General features: G+C 34.5%; 2 protein-coding genes across 3 annotated transcripts; one reads left to right on the forward strand and one right to left on the reverse strand.

The window, feature by feature from the left end:
• Positions 1–1654: 1654 nt before the first annotated feature.
• On the reverse strand, positions 1655–7862 carry LOC145030675 (Pseudouridine synthase family protein). Of its 2 annotated transcripts, none has more exons than XM_078979069.1 (16): positions 7654–7862; positions 6490–6845; positions 6290–6410; positions 5944–6058; positions 5706–5800; positions 5541–5612; positions 5158–5226; positions 4993–5073; positions 4375–4494; positions 4012–4086; positions 3747–3827; positions 3425–3498; positions 3260–3320; positions 2957–3012; positions 2552–2661; positions 1655–1892 (listed from the first exon to the last, which is right to left on the reverse strand). In XM_078979069.1, exons 1-15 carry the CDS (start codon positions 7789–7791, stop codon positions 2580–2582), a joined length of 1596 nt encoding a protein of 531 aa, XP_078835195.1. In that variant the 5' UTR covers positions 7792–7862; the 3' UTR covers positions 1655–1892; positions 2552–2579. The 2 variants fall into 2 exon arrangements, with proteins under 2 accessions (XP_078835195.1, XP_078835196.1); XM_078979070.1 differs by having other exon boundaries at positions 5706–5788; positions 7654–7861.
• A 2564-nt stretch (positions 7863–10426) lies between these two features.
• Positions 10427–14126, forward strand: ECH2 (enoyl-CoA hydratase 2). The gene is made up of 12 exons (XM_078979071.1): positions 10427–10552; positions 10645–10720; positions 10976–10998; positions 11101–11206; positions 11290–11360; positions 11671–11743; positions 12005–12044; positions 12158–12230; positions 12334–12481; positions 13176–13246; positions 13601–13774; positions 13915–14126. The coding sequence occupies exons 2-12, from the start codon at positions 10664–10666 to the stop codon at positions 14003–14005; spliced, it is 927 nt and encodes a 308-aa protein (XP_078835197.1). The 5' UTR covers positions 10427–10552; positions 10645–10663; the 3' UTR covers positions 14006–14126.
• The last annotated feature ends 4348 nt before the right edge of the window (positions 14127–18474 follow it).

Genomic DNA, 18474 nt, shown 5'->3' on the forward strand with positions numbered 1-18474 from the left:
CTTCCTTATTTGTCTTCTCCCATTTGAAGTACACTTAATGTTTTGAACGATACTCTGGAAACTCATTCCTTTGTGGAACCTTTTTGTAACTCGTCTAAAAAAATGGTCATGTTTTTTGTCTTTTAATGTCTTCGCATCTTTTGAAATATCGATCCATGATTGTACTTATACTAACACTTCTTCGAGTTCCATCCTTTGGTCGCTGCCTTCTCTTTTCTTTTACTTGGTGCTTGAGTGGGTTGGGTTTCTCAAACGATTTCGGTTTCGGAATCGAAAATCGGTGCTTGAGTTTCTTGAACAAATTTTGGTTTAGACAGAAAATCAAGTGGATTAAAATCCGTATCGGGTACAGTTTGGGTTTGAGTTTGTGTTTGTGTTTGTGTTGGTCGTTGTGGGAATTTGTGTGGATAATACGATAACATACCATCATAGTGATAAAGCGAAGATTAATAAAACGGCTGATGGGAGAAGACAATTAAGAGTTTTTGAAATAAAAAACAAAAAAGATAGTGAAAGATAAAAGAATTTGATTGAAGTTTGGTAAATTAGGGTTTGTAAAGTTTTATTTCTAGGTAAAATTTTTTATAAAAAAACAAAATCAAATTTAAAAAAAAAAATGACGGTTCAATGTTGGGAAAAGAGAGAGCAAGAGAGAGAAAGGTGCAACCAAAAATAGCCGCATACGATGAGACTGTAAAGGAAACCACAAGGTGGGCACGATGTACTCCCTGCCACCATGGCAAAAATAAGACCAAACCGCATCCACACCATTTGGTCTTAGACTTACAAAGGATCTTCATCAACCATTAGGCCATACGGAATGGTCACGCGTTGTTTGTGATGCCACATAGATATTTCACCATTCCACACCCAACCCACCAGGGTATGGAAATGGTGTTCTCCAGTGGGCTGGTGGTGAAGAAGGCAAAAAGAAAGAGAGAGAAAGAGGGAAATTGTGAGGGGTCAGATTCACAACCAATCAAATGTAGCGTCTTCTCCCATCTTCCCATTCACATCACACGCAGCCCACTAGCTTTGGGGGCGGTGTTTACGCGTGAGAGAGGCTGCCACCTCAGCCCAAGACGCGTGAAATGCCTCCCATACCGGGTAGCCTTAAAAAAATCTAACACTTTCAAAGCTAAAAAAAATATACATTCATGAAGTTATTCCAATCATATTGCATGCTAGTATGCACACTAATGTTGTTTTATTAGCAATTGTAGTTTTTTTTAGAAAATTACAAATCTAGTCTATGACTTCTTAAAAAATAACAAAAATATCCAGTCTTTCTAAAAATAATCATTGAAATCGTAGATGGCTAGGCTGACTTGCGATTCCATACCCTCTAGCTGTGATTGCCCTCTTCTTGGGCTGCAATTTGTCCCCAATTTCGGCTCATGGCCCAAAACTAAGGTATAGCCGTATAGATATAAGAGTTCTCTTTTTTAATTTTAAATTTCCCTTAAAATCGCAGGCCATGCGATTTCCTCTTGATTTCCTCTTATCTAACTAGGATTTCCTCACGAATTTGGATATCTTTTTTGCATCCCAATGGTAACAATATGACAGAAAAACCATTTTTTTTGCCACAATAATAATAACAAAGCGACTCTGAAAGTCAAAGAATTAATTAATAAATTAGAACTCACATATGTAAGAATTAATTTAGAACCCCTTGGAGCCTATTAAAAGGACTCTTCAAAATCTAATTTCAGCTGGCTGGTGTAAAAATTAATTTACAACTTATAATGCATGAGATACAAGTCATTACATAGAAAAAATACATCCATGTTTTCTTCCCATCATTTCATGCTCCCTTATGTGTCAATCAACATAGACACAAGATTCTACAGTTACAAAAACAACGTAATTGCATGACATCCACTCAAAATCTGCAATAAAAATAAAAAATGTTTAAATGTAAGCAATAACAACGTACTTTCAAGTATTTCTTCTTATTACAGCATTGTATTTTGAAAAATATACCGAATTAAACTAAGACTGTGTTTGATGTGCTACAGCTAGCTGATAAGCTAACTTATTTTTTGAGTTTTTTTATGTTGTGTTTTGCAAACCAAAAAGTAGCTTATAAGCTAGCTTTTTAAAAAACTACTTAGTCTATGTTTGGTGCGCTAGCTAACTAATAGCTGAAAAACTAGCTGCTAGCTGATAAGCTAGATGATAAAAAAGAGTTTTGTAAAAACTAACTGATAAGCTAGCTAAAAGATATAAAATTACATAAAAGGGTATTTTCCAAAATAAGTTTTCTATAATTAATTAAGGGTATATTTGGAAAGTTTGTAAAAAAGCTCCTAATAAGCTACTCCAAGTAGCTTTTTAAAAGCTAGCTTTTTGGCTTATTAAACACGACAACCCAAAAAAGCTCGAAAAATAAGCTAGTTGTGGCATGCCAATCGCAGCTTTAGACTAGCTTTTTACCACTTCAAAAATCCACTTCAAAAATAAGCTAGATATAAAATTACATAAAAGGGTATTTTCCAAAATAAGTTTTCTATAATTAATTAAGGGTATATTTAGTCAAATGTTTTACCACTTCAAAAATCCACCACATACAGCAGTCATTCGGTTAAGGTATCCATTTTGACATCTGTCACATCAAGTTGCAGAATTTCAGCCCTACACCCAAGAATAGACCCAATGCTGCAACATTGAAAATTAAAAAAAATAAGAAAATCAGATAAAAACAATTTACTAAATGGTTAAATTACACATCAAAAAGGTGAAAAACAGAATGTTGGTTGCATTAATTATGTTTGCATGGGTTAATAAAATGGTGAAAGTAGTTGCATTTTTTTATTTGTAGTTAACCCTATGTAAATTTACATGGTTGCCCTTGATATGAGGGGCACACACTAGAAAACGCTTTAGTGGCATATTTTTCAATAAAATTTTAAAATGACATGAAATTAAGTGGTTAAAAAAAGTGTTAATGTACCTAGGATTTGTACGTCCAAGATCTCCATGAACAAATTCTTTGATATACGTTCCAGCCTGTTGATTAAAAAATGAAAGGAAAAACAATAATTAATTACGGATTATATTTAATAAATAATATTAAAGCAATTATAAATTTCATTTTCTTATGGTTATTAATTTGTTTGTATATTCGCATCTACCCATTTAGCAACCAAACACACCATGGAATGGAATCTTGAATTCCAATTCCGTCGGAATACGCAATTTAATCTTACTATTATCTCTATTCAAACATAACTGAGAAATAAGAATCAAATCTTACTTGGGTGCATAGATGAAGTAGAAAATACTGACAACTTCCAGCAATTTTCTCAATTTTCATCCTGCCATTAAAAATTAATATCATAAAAAAACACATCCAAAAAAGTTAAATAACATATTACATATATATAATAAAACTTATAATTAACAGATGCAGAGTTTGTACCAATGAATAGTCTTTTCTCGATCCAAAGGACTTCGCCTATGAAGAACCCTAACCGGTGTTCTCTGCAAAACTTTCTGCAACACCCAATGAATTTACAGTTTAAAAACACAAGAAATAGCAACATACTTTCATTATTTTATTATTATTATTATTATTATGATTAGTATCTTAATATCATATCTTCATTTTACAATGTTGTATTTTGAAAACTACATATAACTACAGGAATGTTACTAAAATACAAAACATGTTCCACTTATATAACTAGCTCAATTATTTTAAAGTATAATGTGATATTTTCAAGGGCCCACATATAATTTACCAATTCCTTGAGGGATGTCACAGCTTCCACATCATCATCACTAATAGGGCGAGATATCCACACCAAAGCAGCATATTGTTTCTGTTTGCAAAAAAGCATATGACAAGAGAAAACACCCATGTTAAGGGCTAAATGCAAGAAATAGCAATGTACTTTGCTTTCATTTATTTATTTGTTTATTATATTATAGCATCATACTTTCATTTTTTTTTTCATTTATTTGATTATGAAAGTATTTCTACAATTAAACTTAAGTGACAATTACCTGTTTTTCTGCTTCTCCTTCACGCATTAAGCTCCATCCTTGACTCCCTACAACCTTCAGATGTCTTACTCTAACCTAGGTACACAATGCATTCAGTATGGATCCAAGTTTTTAATGTTAGTCTATGAAAATGACGTAAATGCCCTCAACATTCTCATCAAAAAAAAAATAGCACTAAAAAGCTTGACCAGTCTGATCCAATGGGACAAAAAAAAAAGTTACACTATTTTGTTCCATCCAAAGAGATAGGATACGGACTCGCTTTTGATCTATCGTATGTGAAAAAAGACGTAAATGCCCTCCCCAATCATCTCATGAAAAAAAAAGCCATAAAAAGCGTAACAAATGCAGCCTATAACTCACCAGGTTACTTTCGAGACTATTTATCTTGTTTTCCATTTCCTTGATGGATACTTCAGAAGGGACAAAACGGGCATTTTGTATCTCAACCAAAAATGGCCTACCTGACCCCAACATCCTCACCTGAAAAGTACACGGGTTTCATGATCAGACCACAATTAGTGGACAAAAAAGTCTAAAAAATGAGTAAATTACACGAATGGTCCCTATGGTTTATGGTAATTTGTGCATTTGGTCCCTAACTTATTTTTTTAACTCGGAAGGTTCCTATTGTTTGTTTTTGTTACACGTTTGGTCCCTATCATACATAAAAAGACTATTTTGCCATTGATTTTTTAATTTATTTAAATAAACACACCCTCAACCCCACCCCTCTCCTCTTAACTTACCTATCCCACCATTTTCCCTATTTAAATAATAATCGTTTTAGTTAAGAGAGGGACCAAGCGTGTAACAAAAACAAACAATAGGGACCAAGTGCGTAACTAAAACAAAAAGTAGGGACCTTCCGAGTTAGAAAAATAAGTTAGGGACCAAACGCGCAAATTACCCTAAACCATAGGGACCATTTGTGTAATTTACTCTTAAAAAATTTACACCGAGTAAAGAATGTATACATACATCTATATCCTCTCTCCCAGCAGCATGAAACTTGTAGCTATCACCATTACACATGGGAAGGATATTGCCACCAATAAGCTCCTAAAAAATCAGCCAATTTTTTCACAATTTAAAAAAAATAAAAGATGATTTCTTTTGCAAAATGAAAATTAAGCCAGTAAGTACCTCAACAGACGCCTCTCCCTTCCTTTCTTCATCAATTATCCAACGGGTTTGACTCACATTTCTTGAGAACTAACACAAAAAAGGAGCAGATTTGTTATTAATATTAATTATTACGTACGATTATCATTAAATTAAGTCAAAATAAACAACATTCGGTGGTATTAATTGCATCTACAACTGATTCCAATCCCTAGAACAAACCAACATTCAGTGGTATTATCCATCCATCTGTTTAAACTGTTTCCTTTACTTTTATGGTTATATTATTATCTAAAATCATATTCAGTTAAATTAGGATCCAAAACTCGAAATTTACTTGACCTAAAACATAATTCCAACACCTGTATCAGTCTAACAAAGTCAAAAGTTAAAACTTAAAATACCTTGAGATATCGACCACCAATGAAGACAGGTGCCCTAGAACAAACCAATGTCATGTGACAAGGTTGACCAACCTAAGAGAAAAGAGAATAAGACAAAATAAAGGTCAAAAACACCACAACACAACTCAAACTAATGCTTCATGAGACATTATATTTAGTATTTACTTTTTTCAGTGGAGAATTAATGTCAGATGCATCACCACTTTGCAATGTCCCATTGCTACATTTAACAAGTCCATTACTTTCATCTGCAATTGATCCTGTTAGTATATTTTTTGAATTATACAGTTATTTGTGAGTTGGAAATTTTTTTAAACCTGTTATGTAAATTCAAATAGATGCAAATATAAACTTTTTTAAAATTTGGACAAAGAAGAATAAGTAAACCATACATCATACATGCCTGATTTTATTCTCTTATTCCCTTGGTTTTTCCCTATCCTGTTTTCAGCAGATGTAGCATCAACATGTTCGAATGTCAAACGAATACGAAAATCACTAACACCAGATTTAACACCCTGCAATAATTGAATTGCATAAACAAAAAGCTTTTCTAAAATACCTTACTAAAAAAATTAATGGAGTTTATCTTTTATATTGGTGTTTTATCTATATCAAGATTCATACACACATTGAGCATGTAAGAGTCATAGGTTTGGTATATAATATTAGAAAGTAAAAAATGTAGCTTTCTTTCCAGCATAAAGGAGGAAATTTTCTCCAAATGTGGTAAATTTTCTCCAAATTACCAAAAGTTTTTCAAGGGGATGTGTCATAGATAGCTTGAGTGCATCCTTTACTGAAATATGTTCAGATGAGAATTTCTCTTGAAACCAAACTTCAGAAGCATACTTCTTCTTCAAATACGATCTGGATAAGAAAATAAGAGGGAGTTAATGGTGATGAAGTTGCATATATTGAAAAATCTAATTTGAGAATAATAACTTACAGAATCACTTGTTCATTTTCTGTAATGAGTGTTGGCAACGAGACTTCAAGGGTAAAACTGGGAATTTCATGACCTTTCTCTTTCACACTTTCAGCAACTGCCATGGCAAAGTCTTCAGCATGATCCTTCCCCAATAAAGTATCTCTCTCATCAAGATAACTAAACTGCAAGACACCTAAGCAAACTGAACAAATACTTGACTTCACTTCTAATTCTTCAGTATCTTTGGTGCTCTTAATCGCCATATCTTCTGAATTTATAGCTTTTTTAATAATGGAATATATGGTTGTTGGTGATAGCAAAGCATAAATACCCTCATGAATGTTAAATAACCGAAAAATGCATCGGACACACACCTGCATAACATCAAAGAAGTTCAGAAGCTCCATCATCACTGTATGCAAAGTAGCAATGCATAAATGCAGTAATCAGATCTCAAAAAGATATTAAGATCAGATGGATCTTTAGATAAAAATGCCTACCTAGTGAAACAATTTGATCATGTACTTTTATTCTTTGCTTGTATATTGGCGATATTTTTATGCATGGAACCAACATTCAATAAACAAAACTAAAGTTCTCTTATGTCAAAGTACACTTAAATTTGAATGTATCATTCATAGTTTCATACATGCAGATGCAAAAGGTGTATCTATATAAGATTCTTGACAGGAGTTTATGATAACATTTAATCAATATATTTTTAACTACTATTCTTGTGTTCTGGTTGGTTAACCAAATATTTTAAAAGATATAGCTATTAACGCCTTCTAATGAAATATATTATAAGCACTAAAATTGAATGCCAAAATGTGACTCACGAGAAAGCAAGCGCATTGGAAATTCAACATCGATTACAGGCCTATCTGAAACAACAGTCTCAAACTTGGTAAAATAAATAATACACAAAAAACTTTTCTCTGAAAATTCAGAAAGATTTAAAGTGTCGCTACTAGCTAGTAAGAGATTGAAGATACAAACACACGAGTGTCATGATCAGCTCTTTCGCAGGCGTATTAAAATTAACACTGGTTATGAAACTTTCGGGAAATTTTTTTGCCAAAATCATAAACTTTGTTTAATATTCAATACAAAGAAAATGTTCCCCTATAATTTCAGAAAAAACTCAAGTGTAACAAGAGATTGAAATAAAAACGCACAAACCTCGTGCGCAAACAGGTCTTTCACTGCGTGAGCAGGTAGTTCCTGCACGGCATATCCAAGAAGCTTCATCTCGTCCGCGGCCGCTATTGCGGGATCTTGATCGTTAACAACCGGCGCGCTTACGGATTCGTCGGCCATTATCGGTCGGGGGTTTTACGTTAAGCGGCGAGGTTTTGAGGTTCATACGGGTTGAAACTGTTATGGACCTGTGTCTTTTGGTATAATAAATTCGCATATGGTACTTCTACTTCTTGTTAATGTTAGTTTAGCCCCTACATTGAATAGTGGTTAACCGTATGGAAAACGAAGTAGAAGGGTAGTTAACTATTAAAATTATTCAAAAAAAAAAAAAAAAAAACATTGAAGTTTAATAAATACAAAAAAATCAGTAAACTATAGTATTTGTACACATAATATCATATAAGTATATCATTTGTTCAAATCACACTTTATAGTAACAAGTTACTTCATATTAGTATATGAGTTTTACTGCTCAGTTAGTAAGTAGGCATACCGACTCAGCATTAAATGATATATCCCACCTTAATGAATCGATTTAGGGCAAGAACCAATGTGTAGCAATCCTTGTGAACAACTTCTTCATCTTTCATGGCTTCTTCCTGTAAATTGGTGAGCTCTAGCTCAAATACACACATTTTCGAGACAAAGAGGTCACTTGATGATGCAAAGTCTTGTGATCGTGGGTACCATTTTCGAATTTAGACATCATTCATGAAGGCTAATCCTGGTAGAATGTTAAAGATTTGTCCTAACTCTTTGGTAAGTGTATCCGAAAGTTTTGGTATATCCTTTTCCTAAATAATGGCTTGGTTATATGAATTACTTTTTGAATATGAAGGATTTAAAGAAGAAAAAAATATAATTTTTTGGGAATAGGTTAATGAAGATGGAGATCCAATAAATAAAAATATAAAATATAAAGCAAAATCAAACTAATCTCAAGATATCAGTTGTAACATCTCCCTCTTACATACAATACAATATTGTTCGCTTTAGGCTCCAAATATAAAAATTCTCTCCAGGTTCACTATAACGATCGGATATGTCAGTATTTAACTATACTTTATTCATGGAATAGATACCGTTTTGAACAATGTACGTTTGAGCAAAGTCAATAAAACAGAAAAACAAAAGAGTGTAACGTATTCTTACAGTTTTTTTAAAAAGTTAACAAGTTATTTTTTAATTTGTAAAATAATAATAATAATAATAATAATAAGACTAAACTGCACAAATGGTCCCTGTGGTTTGCTTAAAATTGCCACTTTGGTCCAAAAATGTTTGGACTAGCACCAGAGGTCCAAACTTTTCATTTTGTTGCGAGTTTGGTCCAATTTGCTATGAACTTTTTCATAATGACGAATTTACCCTTGTTTTTTCATTTTTCAGTTTTTTTTTATTATTTAAAGATTTTTTCTGATTAAAAGAAAAATAAAAAAGAAAATTTTCCTTTTTTATTTTATTATTATAATTTTTTATACCGGAAAAAAAATGCAAACTATCTCTCTCTCTCTCTCTCCACACAATAAGTTGCTCATCTTCTTCACCACCAACCACCACCACTGGCGATGGAGGCTTCCGACGAAGCGGGTTTCGATATTTGAGGCTAGGGTTTCTGGTGCCATAAATCTGAGAAAGGGGCGAAGGACGGATTGAGAAGATAGATGAACTGAGTCGGGTTTGCTAGAAATCGAGAAATCAGTTGCAAAATCTAAGAAATCGTTTTCCGGCGAACAAGAAACCCTCCTAAGGACGACGTAGATCTGTCGGAAACCGGACTCAATCTTTCCCTCTTTCTATTTGCTTTTCGTCGAAACCATCATCGCCTTTGTCTTTTATCTTCTCATCTGACGACGCCTTCGATCTGTTCGTCATCGGCAATGATGATGACGTCTGTGGCTCGATAAAACTCTAGTTTCAGGCATCAGAACCATCAAACCGCTCGACTCTCTTCTTCCCCGACGAGGTGTCTACACAGCAAAAGACCTAACGCCGCCACCCTTCTAGTTTTACGAAACCCCAAGTTTTCAGATCTGTTTTAACCCTCTTTCTCTCTCTTTTTCTTGTCGAACAACCAGCAAATCTAGATCTTCGTCGTGGCGGCGAGATGTTTAGATCTTCGTCATCTGTGGTAATTTGGATGGTCCGACAGGCGGTTCATAACAGTAGAAGGGAGAGAAAGAGAGAGAGATGGCCATCGTAGCAGCAGAAAGAAAGAAGAATGATGGTCTCTGGAGGTTCAGATCTCAGTTTTTTTTCTCTGGCGAAGTCGGCGCCGGATAGTTCTAGGGTTCCGACGTCGACGGTGGTTTTAGTGGTCGGACGACGGTGCTCCGGCAGCCACCGGAAATCTGGTGGTGTTTCCTTTTTCTGAATGGGAGAGAGAAAAATATGGGGTGGGGGGTAATAATACAAACATTTTTTTTCCTTTTTTAGTTTTTGTAATTTAAAAAATAAATAAATAATGAAAATACAAAGGGCAAAATCGTCATTTTATAAAAATTCAAAACAGATTGGACCAAACTCGCAACAAAATGAAAATTTTGGATATGTGGTGCTAGTCCAAACCTTTTTGGACCAAAGTGGCAATTTTCGACATACCACAGGGACCATTTGTGCAGTTTTGTCTAATAATAATAATAAACTTAACTTGACGTCACTGTGAATTGAGAGATCCACCTAACTACCCATCAATTTTACCCACACCTACATGGGCCAGGCTTATTTGACTTCTTGGAATGTTCAACGGCAAGGAAGTCATAAAATTTTATCTCATACCTCGAACTGCGTAATATCATATAATCTCTTCTCCGACGCAAGTAAACTCTCTTCTTCAATCTATACTACTATACTGCCAAGAAAATAAAATAGAGACTTGGTAAGAGTTTGAGCTTCGAAAGTATTAGTTTCAATTGATATATACTATTTGTAGCATTAATTTTAGTATTTCCTCTTCTGGTTGTGTTTTAGATCACCGGGAGGAGCAATCATGAGTGACGATTCCATGATTAATCCAGAGCTTGTAATTGATCACAAATTCCCAGAGGTATAAAAAAAATTCACCGTTTATTTCCATCCGCAATCAGTTATTTCAATTCACTTATGATTATTAGGTACTGCGATCATGCTATGTTGCAGAAAATAAACTTTTAACATATTGAAATCAGTCTTCGTTTTGAAATTCGTTGGTTGTAGTGGTAGCGAACTAGCGATCCATTTCTAATTTAGGAACTATAAACTAAATATATATAATTTGACCACTATTGGTTTAATTTGACTTTATTCTGTTGTGTAATTGCAGACGACATACACCTATAATGAAAGGTAGGTTGAACATGTATACATCATTTGTAATCATCATTCCTCTTGACACTTAATAGAAGATGGATTTATTACTCATTGGTTGCTTTCTTTGAGGTAAAATAGAGATGTTGCAGTATACGCCCTAGGAATTGGAGCATGTAGTACAGATGCTTTAGATGATAAGGAGCTCAAATATGTTTACCATGAAGATGGGCAACAATCCATTCAGGTGTTACAAATTGGATAGAATTTCTTAGCAAAATCTTTCAGAGTTGATAATTTGAAAATCTTGTGGTGTTTCATCCTTTGTAGGTGCTTCCAACTTTTGCAGCTATCTTTTCCATTGGACTTATTAATAACCTAGAGCAGTTGCCAGGATTTATGTAAGTGTTACTATTATATTGCTAAAATATGTTGTATACTTGTAGCTTAGTGCTGAATGATCATATTAAGAACTGAAAATGATTGATTATGAAATGGAAAGGTTTACAAAAGGTGAACTCAACTGAATTGCCTTGACCTGATTTGACCTCCTTTACTTAACCTTGACCAGTTGACTTTCCCTTTCTTTGCATATCTAATCCTTATATGATGTACACCAAAATATAACCTATTTCACTTCATTGAATCAACTCTAACCTAAAAAACAATTCTTCTTTGTAATTGTTTTAACCTTGTTTCTATATGTTTTAGGTTTGATCCACGCCTTCTTTTACATGGTCAGCAATATATTGAGATCTGCAAGCCTTTACCTTCTAATTGTTCAGTGAGAATCTGTTCCTTATTCTGTTATAAACACTTCTGTTAAGTTTTAATAAGGCTATTTTTTCTTTACTCAGACTTAACTGCATATACTCTTTTAAATACTATTCTATGTAACAACTATCCATGTGGGGCCAGTTATTACATGTAACCATTAAAGTGTTGCAAAATTACTATTTTATTAACATTTGCACTTATCCCTATATCTTATTGCTGCAGTATTCTTGGTGTCATTGACATCTTTTATTCTCCATTTCCTTTACAGATGAGGAACAAGGCAAGCATTGTAGGGTTGCATGATAAAGGTTTGATCTAAATTCTAAATTCCCCATATATTTATGATAGAAATAGTCAAAGGTAACATGGATACATAATTTTTTCAGTAAGAATTACTTCTTTAGTGTTCATTTTTCTATAGGTAAAGCTGCAATTCTTGAGTTTGAAGTTTTGAGTTATGAAAAAGAGACTGGTGAACTACTAAGCATGAACAGGTTAATATTTCTTGAATTATTAATGTAGAAATAAAAAGGTGTCTACAAATGTTACCTATTTGTCACAGTTAGTTTAAATTTTTTTTTTTTTTTTACTCTTCAGATCAACGGTTTATTTAAGGGGTGCTGGTGGATTCTCAAAATCATCTCCACCATATTCATTTTCTAAGTATCCAAAGGATCAAACAGCTTCAAAAACTCCAAAGACTCCACCTTTTGTAGTACATGAGGAACGTATTCAACCATCACAGGTGTGTAAAGCATTTTGATATTTTTATTAGTCAAGATGTTTGTGGTAAAACCGTAAAATAAATATAGAATATTAAAAAAAAAAAAAAGATTGAATTAGAATCGAAGCTTAGCTAATTATATCATACAAGGCCATAACATAATACAGAAAAACACAATGTGCTTTGACCATTTTATCAATTTAGCCACTCTAGGATGAACAAACAAGAAAACAATTGAGTAAATTACACGAATGGTCCCTATGGTTTGGGGTAATTTGCGTGTTTGGTCCCTAACTTTTTTTTTTAACTCGGAAGATCCCTACTATTTGTTTTTGTTACGTGCTTGGTCCTTGTTTTACCTAAAAAGACTATTATTTAAATAGGGAAAAATGGTGGGGTAGGTAAGGTAACGTGAGGGGGTGGAGTTGGGGTGTGTTTATTTAAATAAATTAAAAAACCAAGAGTAAAATTGTCTTTTTACGTAAGATAGGGACCAAACGCGTAACAAAAACAAACAGCAGAGACCTTCCGAGTTAAAAAAAAAAATTAGGGACCAAACGCGAAAATTACCCTAAACCATAGGAACCATTTGTGTAATTTACTCAAAATAATTTATACTTCTACCAAAAAGGGAATAAAGAACAATGTTTGACTTTATCTTATCATTTTGTGTTTTGTTAACAGAAAAAAAAGAACTAAATCCTTTATTATGTAGGCATTGCTTTACAGGCTTTCTGGTGATTACAACCCTTTGCATGCAGATCCTAATATTGCAGAAGTAGCAGGGTATGTGTATTGGCTACTTCAATGTTGTCTATTTTATGAGCTAAATACCAGAAATAACTATATTTACAGCTGATTATAATTTAGAGTAAATTACTGAAATCGTCCCTATGGTTTGATCAAAATTACATGTTTGGTCCCTAACTTTTTTTTTTCTGTACACGGATCGTCCCTGTGGTTTGATTTTATTGTGTTTTTCGTCCCTTACATACATAAAGTTGGGGACCAAACGTGCAATTGTAACCAAACCACAGGGACGATCCGAGTGCAAAAAAAAAGTTAGGGACCAAACGTGCAAATTTAACCAAACCATAGGGACGATTTCGGTAATTTACTCTATAATTTACTTGTGTGAAGGTTTTCACGCCCTATTCTTCATGGACTCTGCACAATGGGGTTTACTGTGAGGGCTATTATTAGAACCATTTGCAATGGAGATGCAAGCCTTGTGAAAGCCATTTCAGGTCGATTTCTGTTGCATGTTTACCCTGGTGAAACATTGATCATTGAAATGTGGCCTCAAGGATCCAGGTATTAATTAATTAATTAATTAATTAATTATACTCTTTTTTTTTTTGTTTTGTTTAAAAAAAAACAAATTTGATTCGTTAGAGATGAAAGTTGTTCGACATGTTTTTTGTTTTTAAAGTAATTGAATAAAAAATTTGCAGAGTTTTATATCAGACAAAGGTTAAAGAAAGAAACAGAGCAGTGCTTGCTGGATTTGTTGACCTCAATCATTCAAGAACTTCATCTCTGTGAGTTTTATATCAGACAAAAGTCAAGGCAAGTATCTTTTGGTTTTTCTGTGTAAGAAATGTAATAGAAGCTTGAAATTCTTGTGTTTTGCATTTATTAATAATTATACTGTCTGTTGTTAGTATTTAAGGTGCTGAAGTTAAATATGATCTGATAAGAAATCTCTACATTTGTTTATGTCTTCATAAAGTAGACACTTTTTTTTTTGGACTTAATGGGGATTAGACTTAAGGGGATGTTTACTTTTAACTTAACGGGGTTAATAAGTTAAGCACTTACTCTAGATAGCTATTTATGGTTGTTTGTTTTTTGCTTAATCTGAACATAATGACTTAATGGGTTAAGCCAAAAACATAAGACATCAATCTTTTACTTATATTCTCTTCCTCTTTCTTCCCCAAACCCCTCGTGTTAAAATTGATGACTTTCTCATTCAGATACAATTTATCGGTCTTAAAAAGGAAGTGAAACACACATTTATGTATATATCATATACAACATTTTATCAATCATATATTATTACACATTAAGTCACTTCATCTATACATGATTTTATGGGGAAAGAAAGAACCCATGCCAGTAGAAAGAACGATTTAATAGAGAAATTCGGGAAAATGAAACTTCCCTCCATTGATCAAAGTCTGCAATCATTTTCTCATAGTGTTTTGATAAAGTCGTTATGATTTTGGTTATCTTTTTTTAGTTTTGATGACACCAAATTCACAACGAAACTACTTCGAAAGAATCAAATCTACAATTTTTCTAAGTTTTGAGTCTTAACCAAAGAAAATAACAAAACACAAATACCATTTCTGCAATTTTGTCATGAACTTTTCATATAAAGCTGCAAAACATGATTAACAATTAATTATTTGATTATTACAACTTCAATTCAAACAGTATGAACACATCCAAACACTATATTAGACATCCTCTATTGTTATATGATTATTTGCTTTTGATAAATTAATATTATATATTTTCTAAATGTTCATCTTAAACACACATTACTTACTTATAAATCTAACAAATAAGACATGTAAGAAACAATTACCAATTTTGACACAAACCCTTCGTTGTGGTGAGCCCCAATCGCGATGACCATGACCAATTGCCATGGATCACCAAAGCTTCATTAAGTGGAAGAACTAATATGGTGCACTTATTAGGCTTAATAAAAAGTCTAAAATTCTAAATCTTAGTCCAAATAAAGGCCGACTTTATAAATTAAGTAACCCACAAAATGAAAAGGAAAATGGATGGTGGAATTAATAGCCCACTATATTACATACACAAAATGAATCCGACACAACAAATACTCAACAACAATTCAACAAAGGTAAAAATGATTGTACTTTCTTCTGTCCCCTCTTCACAAGTATCAACAACAAAAAGAAAACCTAATATTATTTAGCTTGCTTATGGATTGTCACGGCTTGGCTAGTTGCAATGGTTATTTGGCTTGACTTCTCTTCCACAAGCAATAATGAAACAAATATAAGTTATTTACTTTAATCTTCAATGTTTAATATTTTAGTTTTATTTAGTTGTTCAAATGAAAACTTAATGGTAGTAGTGATGAAACCGGTGGAGGAAAAAGACATCAGCTACAACCATAACCACTATTTAACGAGTTTGTTACATCTAATGAAATCGTAATTGAAAAAAAGAAACATCTTAATATTTTTTATTGTTTTTTTTATCTATCCCTTGCGAAAGTTTCTGGTTTCACGACTCCCTTCATTCATGTAGACAATCATCACAGTGAGTATGGGGTTGCCCTTTGAGGGCAAATCTCACAGTTTTTTGGCATCTTAAACTTTCTTTTGTAAAACTGACAAGAACTTGTTTGGTTTCATATGGTTAGATTCGATTTTATACAGTTAGATTTGATTGTGATTCAAATTTTACACGAGAAACACTCACATGAGTATGGCCATCAGCGCCGGTCCTGAGGATGTAAATATCACCAATTGTCCTGTACGAATCAGAAAAAAGCACCCCTATCATTATTATAGATTTTTATTTTTGAATAAATTTATATATATTATATATATTAAAAAAATAGATCTTGTTCAGCTGTCCACTTTGTCCCCTTCAACCTTCAACGCCTCACTATTAAATTTATGTATATGTTTGCATACGGTAATGATTATGTGTTTCCGTTATTTATCATCATTAATTGTATGTTATTGTAATGTGCAGGAAGAGTTGTTTCTGATGTGTTGATTTCAAACATGTGTGAAGTGTTTAATGGGAAGATAGAAAAAGGCAAGGAAAAGACTGTAATTTCATGTTTAGATTTCATTAGGGAGTATCTAATGAAGAGGATATGCAATGTCATGAAGGCAATGAAAAAGGCTAAAGGTCCACTAATACCTACAACAACAGACATACTAGATGCAAGGGAAAAAGGTGCTTCACAATATATTGTTAGGTGGAATGGGGAAAACAAGTATCAAGTAACTGGAGCATTGCAAGATCAACATGTGGTGGATGTAAGGAACCAAACCTGCACTTGCAGAAAGTGGGAATTAATGGGAATACCTTGCAGGCATGAAATTGCAACTCTTAATGAAATGAGCAAAGACCCTGAGGCTGAGCTTGACATTTACAAGTGGGTACACAAGGTGTATGGCTAGAGACATGGCAAAAAGCTTATTCATTTAAGGTGGAACCTATTAAAGGGGGACCCATGTGGCCTAAAAGTAATTTTCCAACAAAGCTAATCCCTCCTCCACATCTCACTCAGGTGGGAAGGCCTAAGAAAAAAAGAAGACAAAGTGAGGGTGAAAAGTTAATGTAGCACCTGGTTCTTGGTACGTATTCTCTTATTTATAATTTTGCATATCGACCTTGGACTCGGCGAGTTGAAGGACCAACTCTCCGAGTAGAAGCGTGATGAGGTGCGGGTTTTAAGCTGTTGACTCGACGAGTCGAGTCCCGGACTCGGCGAGTAGGCCATGTCTGGACAAAAACCCTAACCCGAGGGTTTACACCCTATTTAAACACCTTAACTTGGCCTCCTTCGTCCCATTTGCTCCCAGAAGACCCCCATAGCAAACCCTAGCCATTATTGAATCAATCTAAGGCATTTGGAGTGATTTTGGTGCTTTTGTGACCCAAGGAAGGAAGGAGAAGCTTGAAGGATCAAGAGGAGGCTAGAAGGATCCGAGTTTAAGCATCATTTGCAGCCTACAGAAGGTATAAAGTCTATACCTTGTTTGTTCTTTTTTTAGATCCCATTTTGTGGAGTTTTAGGGCTTTTCTAAGCCATTTAGGTCACCAACCATGATTGCAAGCATGGTTTGGACTTGGTGTTTCGGATCTAGGTCCTTAGAGGGGTTACAAGGCAGAAAGGAGTGGCTTTTGCACTCAAAGAAGGCCCCATGCATTGTTAGAGCTTGTTTAAGGACTTTTTGAGCTCAAAGTCCCATGCAAGCATGTAAAGGTTGTAACTTTACATGCTAGATCGATTGTAGAAGCATAGATCTATCTTTTGATCAAAGGTTGTACATCAGAAATCGAAGATTTAGTGAGTGGTTGTGACCAACTCGACGAGTCCATTCTTGGACTCGGCGAGTCCAAGTGTAACATCCCAAAATAGCAAGAGCTGAGTGGAAGGGCTAAAAGTGTAATTTGGGAAAGAGTGACTCGGCGAGTCCATGGATGGACTCGGCGAGTAGAGTCGCGACTTGGTCGCGTGTTAAACAGCCGACTCGGCGAGTCAATGAGATGGACTCGGCGAGTAGGCGCTGAGTGGAGAAAACCCTAATTCTCGGGGTTGAGCCCTATATAAAGAGCATTATGTTTCCTCCCCAGCCTCTTTATCACCCCTTTGAGTCCCTGAAACCCTAAAATCGTGGAGAAGCACCATTATTGAGTGGATTGGAGCTTGGAGAAGTAATTGTTGGAGAAAGTTTGGAAGTTTGAAGGTGTGGAGCAAGGGGCTTCTGCTTGGATTCGAGTTTCCTTGCAGATTAGGGCATTCTTTGAAGATAAAATCTCGTTCTTGAGCTGTTATTGTCTTGTCTCTTCATTTTGGGGTTTGGGGGGAAACTTATCTTGGGTTATTTTGGAGTCTAAAGGTTGGATCTGAGGTTGCTACCTCAGATCTGGAATAGAGGAGGGTTAGAATGCAGGAAAGTCCCTATGTTGAGTGTTGGATGAAGCTATCTTGTCCCAAACCTTAGACCTAATGTGCAAAATGCATAGATCTCCTTGGATTCACGTAAAGATTGCCACTTTACGTGATGGATGAGTTGTAGGAGGCTAGATCTATGTTTTGGACCAATTGCATGGCCTGGGATGCTTCTATATGGATTCAGACCGGTGGTACTCGGCGAGTCACATGGGTGGACTCGACGAGTTGCTTGAAGACGAGCTGAGACTCGACGAGTTGGAAGAACAACTCGGCGAGTCGGTTGAAGATGGCCTGGAACTCGACGAGTTGGATGAACAACCCGACGAGT

The sequence above is a fragment of the Lactuca saligna genome, chromosome 2 (genome assembly GCF_052625555.1).
Source record: "Lactuca saligna cultivar CGN05327 chromosome 2, ASM5262555v1, whole genome shotgun sequence".
Classification (NCBI taxonomy): domain Eukaryota; kingdom Viridiplantae; phylum Streptophyta; class Magnoliopsida; order Asterales; family Asteraceae; genus Lactuca; species Lactuca saligna.

Coding starts and splice junctions, on each gene's coding strand:
- LOC145030675 (XM_078979069.1), bottom strand. CDS start 7,791: ATGGCCGACGAATCCGTAAGCGCGCCGGTTGTTAACGATCAAGATCCC. Junction 6,059..6,289: donor ATCCCCTTGAAAAACTTTTG/GTAATTTGGAGA, acceptor CAATTATTGCAG/GGTGTTAAATCTGGTGTTAG. Junction 5,074..5,157: donor AGGGAGAGGCGTCTGTTGAG/GTACTTACTGGC, acceptor CTGATTTTTTAG/GAGCTTATTGGTGGCAATAT.
- ECH2 (XM_078979071.1), top strand. CDS start 10,664: ATGAGTGACGATTCCATGATTAATCCAGAGCTTGTAATTGATCACAAA. Junction 10,999..11,100: donor ACATACACCTATAATGAAAG/GTAGGTTGAACA, acceptor GAGGTAAAATAG/AGATGTTGCAGTATACGCCC. Junction 11,207..11,289: donor ATGGGCAACAATCCATTCAG/GTGTTACAAATT, acceptor CATCCTTTGTAG/GTGCTTCCAACTTTTGCAGC.